General features: G+C 37.8%; 1 protein-coding gene across 1 annotated transcript in view; it reads right to left on the bottom strand.

The window, feature by feature from the left end:
• Nucleotides 1-1,996: 1,996 nt before the first annotated feature.
• Nucleotides 1,997-7,900, bottom strand: part of mmp14a (matrix metallopeptidase 14a (membrane-inserted)) — a 15,821-nt gene continuing 9,917 nt past the window's right edge. Inside the window, exons 3-10 of the mRNA XM_079257306.1 lie at nucleotides 7,464-7,586; nucleotides 7,029-7,336; nucleotides 6,460-6,621; nucleotides 5,931-6,061; nucleotides 5,223-5,361; nucleotides 4,965-5,115; nucleotides 3,562-3,677; nucleotides 1,997-3,318 (exon numbers count right to left, since the gene is read on the bottom strand). Coding sequence (XP_079113432.1) covers nucleotides 3,008-3,318; nucleotides 3,562-3,677; nucleotides 4,965-5,115; nucleotides 5,223-5,361; nucleotides 5,931-6,061; nucleotides 6,460-6,621; nucleotides 7,029-7,336; nucleotides 7,464-7,586 — 1,441 coding nt within the window. The 3' untranslated portion in view covers nucleotides 1,997-3,007. The remainder of the gene's footprint in view (nucleotides 3,319-3,561; nucleotides 3,678-4,964; nucleotides 5,116-5,222; nucleotides 5,362-5,930; nucleotides 6,062-6,459; nucleotides 6,622-7,028; nucleotides 7,337-7,463; nucleotides 7,587-7,900) is intronic.

The raw sequence follows: 7,900 nt of genomic DNA on the forward strand, positions 1-7,900 counted from the left end.
AAGTTAAGAGTATACATGCATGCCTGCTACAGCTGGGTTTACCCTGGAAGCACAGACGTTTCAAGAATACCAGATGCTCGGCTGGAACGCATTTCTCTAAAAAAAATGTGAGCATTCCATCACTTTTTCCAGCTCGCTCCGCGGCACATGACTGCTGGCTCCGTGGCCAAAAACAGCCAGCAGTGTAACTGTATCCAGACTACTTCTCTGTGGCTCTTAAACATCTGAGAGGTGCAGCTAACTAAAACCTGGTGAAGACCCCTTTACTCACACGTGGCACGAGACCAGTGGTGCACATCACCTCTGTGTGTTTTCTTCTTTTTGTATTTCAGCATCACTGCTTGTTCTATCGTTGCCTCTGTGGATGCTCCTGCAGGAGAACCTCAAAACTACCCAGACAGTTTTCATTTTAATTGATGGAACTTTGGCAAAGAAAAAAACTAAGTAGAAACCCATTAGATTTCAGTATCTGCTCCTCAAATACCATTGCACCACTCTGGCCTACTCAAACTTTGTTCTTTAGGAAGAAAAAAAGTATTTTTTATTGAAAATGGTCTAATAATACTTATTTTCTTTAGTTCCAAAGCCCTATGTTTTTTGCTTCATCAACACTTTTAGCAGATTAAACAAACAAACAAATAAATAAACAATGAGATGATGGAGTAGGGGAAGAAAAATGTAAAAACAGGCCTGATAATAATTAGGCCTATACTGTAATCACTAAAGGGACACAGTTTGAAAGAAAAAGAGTGGAAAACTTTTCTCAGCAGAGAGTACAGCATGCAAAACTTGCAGATGTCCGTTTGGCTGCAGCTCATGCCAAAAGTGGAAGTGAAAGGGAATGATGTAATCCTCCCAAACTTTGTTTTGCAAAAGAATTTGCAATGTGGCAATGACAGCAAATCCCTTATACATTGTGACTTTTCAGTTCTAATTTTTTTTTTTTTTTTGTTTACCACTTTGCCTTCAAGCATACAATTATTGCAGCGTAAAAACAGTGTATAACAGACAATAAATCCAGCTTTTCCTGCGGATACTTTGCACCACACAAAAGATTCAACCCTGATTTGTTTTGCAGCAAAAAATTAAATCTTTCTGTCATTGAATTGTCACATTTGTCAAAATGTGATTTTAAAAAAAAGAAAAAAAAGTTATTTGTATTTTTTTTTAATGTTAAGAAAGCATTCAGCTCATCATCCTTTTATGGTGAATAAAAAAAAATTAAAATCAGTTTATTTAGCATTTTTGAGTGTGTTTGGTTAATAAATTATGTAATAAAAAAAGGTTTGTAGAAAATAGTTTAATCTCACTTTATGGTGAAATACAAAACAGACAGGAGAAAAAAAATCTCATTCTATTTTATTGATAAGATCATCATTATAAATATCATTACCATTATCATTGTTATTGACTAAATCAATTAAAGTTCACTTCTAATTGGTGTAAAAAAACAAACAAAAAAAATCAATGAGAACTATCTCTGTCAAAATTCATAAATATCATGCTTGTTATTCTGTGCCAACATCCAAGTGATTTTGTGTATTTTACAAGACGTAAAAACACCCTGAACTCATCAGTCTGAGACGAATCACAACACGCTGAATGTAAACGGGTTCATTTCATCATTGTCATGTTATGCCTCTGTCCAGCAGGACTCCAAATGACAACATATAAAGGTTACAGGTAATTATAACTTTTCCAAGACAACAATAATAACAATAATCATACTTATAATAACAATTTCCCCTAAAAGGGTAGGAATTGACAATTGCACCATATTGTTCCATATTGTACTAACAAGACTGCACAGTTAGCTCTGTTTATGTTTAAGAATAATGGCATGGAGTTTCTGTGAGGAAAAAAAAAATTACATATAAAAATAATTTTCCATCTGACTGCTTGCACTGAGTCTCTTTTGAAAATTTGAATGTTTCAAGTTTGAATTAGGTAAAACATGTGCGAAAAAAACAAGAATCTTAAACATGAAGGGGGATCGTTCTTTTTTTTTTTTTTTTTTTTTTTTTATGGATGTTTTGACCAAAGTTCAAGTTGGCAAGACAAATTGCCTCCAGCATCCTAATGTGAAGTGTGACTGAGAGATACCAGGTTCAAGTCTGAAAGCAGTACTAAAACTACGCCTCAGGAATGTGCTGCAAGACACACATATAATACAACAATTTAATAATCTTACAAGTCATCAAAAGCAATAACTGAATATCTTTCGCTTTCACCAGAAGAGGGAATCTTCTCAGAGCACGGATGCCAAAACAATACTTATTGCAGTACCTTTTGATTTTCTTTAAAAGAAATATCAGCATTTTTTCTATAAAAATTCAAATAGTAAGTGTCAAAAGTGTCATTAGGTCTAACACTGAAAAAGAAAAGATTAGTCTGAATATAATAAGAAAAACAGTACTTATTCATAAGTACACCGTTTAGTGGTAGAGATAAATCACTTCCCCAAAACAATGGATTTAAGAGGAAATGATGAGTTTTCCCAACTCTAAAGAGAAAATAATTCAAAAGCGATCATTTGTGTAGAAATAAAAGAGGCACTTGTATTTCAGATGCAGAGTGAATCAGACAGCAGTTCAGCTGGAGTCGTCCAGTTAAAGGAAAGAAGGGAAAGAAAGGGATGATTTTAATAGCTGGGCTGGGAAATGAGGGAGAATGATGGGTCTTTGTATATTTCCCTTCTTTACTGTGGATATGTTCGGAGCTCAAACAGTACTTGTACATAGTTAACATAGAAATATACATTTTCCTGATTTCAGTTGTTTTTTTTTTTTTTGTTTTTTTTCTTTTTTGTTTGATTTTTTTTCTTCTGTTTTTTTCCAAGGCACTTATAAACCACAACATTTCTTCCTCCATTCTATCCCACATTTCTTTGGTCTTCCCTGCAGTTGTTCTTTTCTCTTCTTCCTCATCTTCTCACTCTTAGTTTTAATCCTAATCCGGCCCTTGGTCCTTCAAACTCCAGTCTGTCATTTGTCACCTGTTGCTCTGTCTACACCTTGTCCAGCAGTGATCTCTGACAGTAAAGAAGACGTCGAGGAGTGCCGTACTTTCTGAAGAACAAAAGCACTCCCAGAGTGATTACCACGAGCACCAGGAGGAGGAGAGGGATCACGACGGCCACTGCCCCAGCGCCACCCTCTGACTCATGGATGATGATCACGTCTTTCCGACCCTTCTTTGGCTCCTCGCTATCACAGCCCATCCAGTCACGGAGAACAGACTTTGGGTAGCCAGACTCTACCTTCATGTACTGGTTGTTGAACTTCCAGTACTTATTTGCTTTGTAGAAATAAGTGTAAGCTGATGGAAAAGAAAGAATTGAGCTTAGTTTCAGGACTTTTAACCTAAGTTTCAAAGCACAGCACCAGCTGATACCCAACAAAGACCAGAAAGGGGGAAAAAAAAAAAAAGTGTACAATTTTTCCAAACTCAAATCTTTAGTAGAAATAAACTAAATTCACTCATCTGAGACAAATGCAGAAAGATTTACTTCAACTACATTACTTAACCTTTCAAACTTTATATAAAAAAAAGGAAACTTACATCCATCTTCACTCATGATGGCAGCCTTGATGTTATCTGGAGCTCCATTCCAGGTGCTGATGGGCTTCGGGTAATCACTGTCCACTCTGTGCGTTTGCTCGTTGAAACGGTAATATCTTCAGGTGGCCGACAAATCAATATAAAAGGAAGACATTATTGGGATTAGTTGTGCAAATGTAAACTGTGTTTGGCACAAATTTGTTTTGGGACGATATGGGTTTAAAAGAAGTAGTGTGTAAAGCTTTATGACATGTAGGTGATGAGATGCATGCTGCAGCCAACTAAATAACTTTGTCATTATTCGCTTCCTTCAGACGATGGTTGCTATGAAAGACAAAAATGACCTTTCTGCTTTTAAGAAACACATTAATGTTGAATCCAATGTTGTAATTTATGCTTATTTTATATTTCATTATCATGGTTAAAAGTCTTAAAAAGAAAGAAGACTGAATATTATTAATGGGAAATTACAAGCAGCTTGTTAAATTTAGCAAGCCTACAAAATTCTGCTTCACAAGCTTGATACTTCTTTTATATGTCCTCATTCAGATGCTTTCGGACCAAAAAATGATGCTGCATGCTGGATGTTTCCTTTGTTTTTTTAATTTGCTGTCAACTCATAATTTAAAACAAAATCTAAGAATAAATGCTGTGTTTTAACATTGAATGAATCATGTCTGTAGTGAAATTTTTTGGGATGCATTTTGATCAACAGCAACAAAACTTAAAGCCTTTTTTGTTTTGCTTTTACCCCCAGAAGCTTAAATATTTCAACCCTGTGTCTGTCTATGGTTGAGTGTAGATTATGCCAACTCCACCCTGTCTGTTCTTAAAGAAGACTTGGCGCTACCACGGCAGAAAATTTCAGCTCTGTTCATTTAAATCTACGGGGTTTTGAAGAGTTTATGTGTGGCTTAAGGCTAAACTGATGTGAAACAGTCGGATTAGCATCTGATTTCTCTAAAGTTTCTAAAACACATATTTGTCGTGATGACTGCTGAGTTTTCTGTGGTGGAAGCAGCAAGCAGCCCAGCGGCCTGTAAGATAAGTAAATTCACCTCAGCTGATTTAACACTAAATCTATCCATGTCACACATGGGGGCGTTTTTATTTGTTTATCAGAGTTTAATTGCTATAAAAAGGTTTTAAAAAACCCCCCCACCATTTTAATGCTCTAACTTTAAAGATTTCTTGCTATTTATGTTGTGTCTTCTTCATAAAAGTTCAAGTAACAATATCTCAAAGAGTTGCGTAGGCAAAGAACAGAGATTACATCCGTGCATGAAGGATTTTGATGATTCACAGACTTTTCATAGACATAAAATGTCATGGAAAGATGAGAGAGAAATGGTGTTCAGCTGTCTGAATAAGTGCCGTAATCCCCGAAAAGGGAATGAACTCACTCAGCTTCTCTAAAGAAGAACGTTTGTCCAGTCGGTGTGTAGAAGAGAGCAGCGTCGATCTTATCTGAAGGTAGACCAGTGCCCAGGTCACTCAGGGTTTTAGGAGAATCTTTATCCATGGAGGACTCACTGAAAACCCAGTACCTGTCACCTGGACACAAAGATAAAAAAGTGTGATTAAAAACAAAATAATCAAAGAAAATGAAGTGCAGTAATCAAGTCCAAAATGATTCCTGTGTGAGCGCAGGTAAAGCATACCCTTGAAGAAGACAAACTTTCCATCACTCCTTTCATAGGCTGCATTGAGGTTTGAGGGCAGGCCTTTCCAGAAGTGACCAATGGGCATTGGGTAACCAGGCAACACCTTGTTGTTACGTATACGCCAAAACCACTTGTCCTATGAGGACGCATGAAAAGATTTACTCAGTGCATGATGAACTAAATAACTAATTAGTTCAATCTGTAATTATATTTCAGTCGGCCATTTATGATGACTTCGTTATTTCCTATTTACATTTTAGTATTTTCATACTTTCGGATATTAATACATAAAAACAGAAAAAAGCCCATGTTTTATTTGTTTATATATTCACACAAATAACAAAACTACGAGTGGACAAAAAATAAATTAAGACTACAGTGCAGGAGGAGGCAAAAAGCCAAACTGGCATATTTAAAGCCTCCACCGAAAAAATAATTAAAACATAACAATCAAAAAAACAATAACATAAGTTACAGTGAACCATAAAAAAACAATAATTATAATGGGATGCTGTTATTGCTCATTCTTAATTAAATTAAGGCTTAAAAGACTTCAAAAAATTTTCCACTGATGAACAAAAGCAAGTGTTAAAACCACAAATGCCACAAAAAAAGTTTGGAACTTGTGGGTTTCACACATAAAAACATAAAAACACACTAACAGATCAGAAGTGGGTGTTTAAGAAAACAGAGGGTCTCCTGTACCTTAAAAACAAACTTTTCTCCTCTGAGGATGGCGATGGTGTCAAAGTGACCCTCACATATATCAGGACCGTTGTCCGGTTTGGGACGAGGAGGAGCAGGAGGAGGAGGAGGAGGAGCCCCAGACTTTGTGCCTGTGGTCAGGGTTTGCAGACAGAGAAGCAAAAAATGCCTTTTTTGCAGGAAGACTGCACAGCAAGTTTGAATAATCTTTATCCTTAAATATATTTGCTGGTTTTTATGCACGTATGCAGTTAATATTTGTCCGTCTTGAACATTTCAGTGGTTATTTGTTTTATCTCTAATCTTCCATATGGAGTAAAAGTATAACATTTTGCTTGTATCTTTCTACATAAAATGCCTAACTGGTTCTTGAAATAAACTGAAGTCATGAGCGTGTATGTATTTACGTGAGGTATATTTCTTACTAAGAAACACTTCCTGTTTTATTGATTGCCCGTCCTGGTAAAACCATATTATTTCTAAATAATGTACAAAAAGATGTCTTCATTATTCTCATGGAACAACCTACCGTAAATAGCCTGGATGCCTCTGCGGTCATCATCAGGAAGCTGGAAGTTTTCTGTGTCGAACCATTGGTAGAATGGGGCCATGATGGCCGAAGGGTTATTGGAGTGCTCCAGACCCAATGCATGACCTAACTCATGGACTGCTACCAGGAAAACATCATTACCTACAGAAGGCAAAGGACAATATAACAGTGGGGGGGGGGGGGGGGGGGGGGTGAAAACAGTGTGTTAACACAAACATATAAAATGTTCTTTCAGTTGTGCAAGCTCTGTGAATGCTCTTATACCAGATGTGGGAGGTATTGTTAATCGGAAAGAAATGAACTGCAGCTGACATGTGATGTATGTTAACGTCAAAGGGCAACCTGCTAAAAAAGCTCTGCTGAGTTCCAGTTGCAGTTCCACTAAAGCGCCATTGTTTTTCTCATCTGTGTCGTTTTAATACCAGCGTTGCGTCCACGTGCAAAGACTGTTGTGTGAATTATAATACTACTAATAGAGTGAATACAGAAGTAAAAACATAGTTTGTCTTCATTCCATTCATCCTCTGTTTGACTTGACATCTACTTACCTCCCTGATCTACGTTCCCAGTGGTCCATGGTTCCTCAAGGTCAAAGTGGGTGTCTCCCCCGATACCATTACCGGGAAAGTAAGCGTGGGCCAGAAACCCGCCCTCGCCATCAAATGGTGTGCTGTCACCATGGAAACCTTCTGCAAAGGACAGCATGATGTCTGCATACTTGTCGACTTTGCCTCTGATTTGCCTGAAGGGGATTTCGCGGAAGGTGAGAGGGATAGCGCTCTCCCACACCTTGAAGGCCTTTCGGATGGCTTCAAATGTGGCACTTTCCCCCACCTTAGGGGTGTAGTTCTCTATGCTGTTGTGGAAAACCAAAGGGAAGTGAATGGAGTCAAAATAACCAAGTTAAGAGACAAGATCTGATCTGTGTGTGTACCGCATGTCAAAAGAAAATGCAGTACAGAAAAGTGTGTAGGTATTCTAACCTGAAGGTCACCTCAGATTTGTCCCACTTCAGACCCTGTACAGCGTATCTCTTCCTCCTCAGGTTGGTTTTCAGCTCCGGGCCAAACTTGTCTGGGACACCACACCGCGGCCGACTCATAGCTCTGGTGACCGCATGATAACACACTCAGTTTTCAGCTCTGCAAAATTTCTCAGCTGCTCTAAAGTATACTTTTAGACAGGAGTGTCAAACTCCGGTCTTTAAGGACCACTATCCTGAAGGTTTGTTGTTTACCTGCTCTAACACACCTGATTCAAACCAAGTGGATCCAATGGCTTGCTGTCAACTTCTCCATCAGTTTCAGTCAGGTGTGTTGGAGCAAGGAAACAACAAAAAACATGCAGGGTAGTGACCGTCAAGGACAAGGGTTTGGCACTAAGGCAACCTATTTTCATCCTCACACCTTTGATTTCAAAC

Source organism: Telmatherina bonti (assembly GCF_933228915.1).
Source record: "Telmatherina bonti genome assembly, chromosome: 18".
Lineage (NCBI taxonomy): Eukaryota > Metazoa > Chordata > Actinopteri > Atheriniformes > Telmatherinidae > Telmatherina > Telmatherina bonti.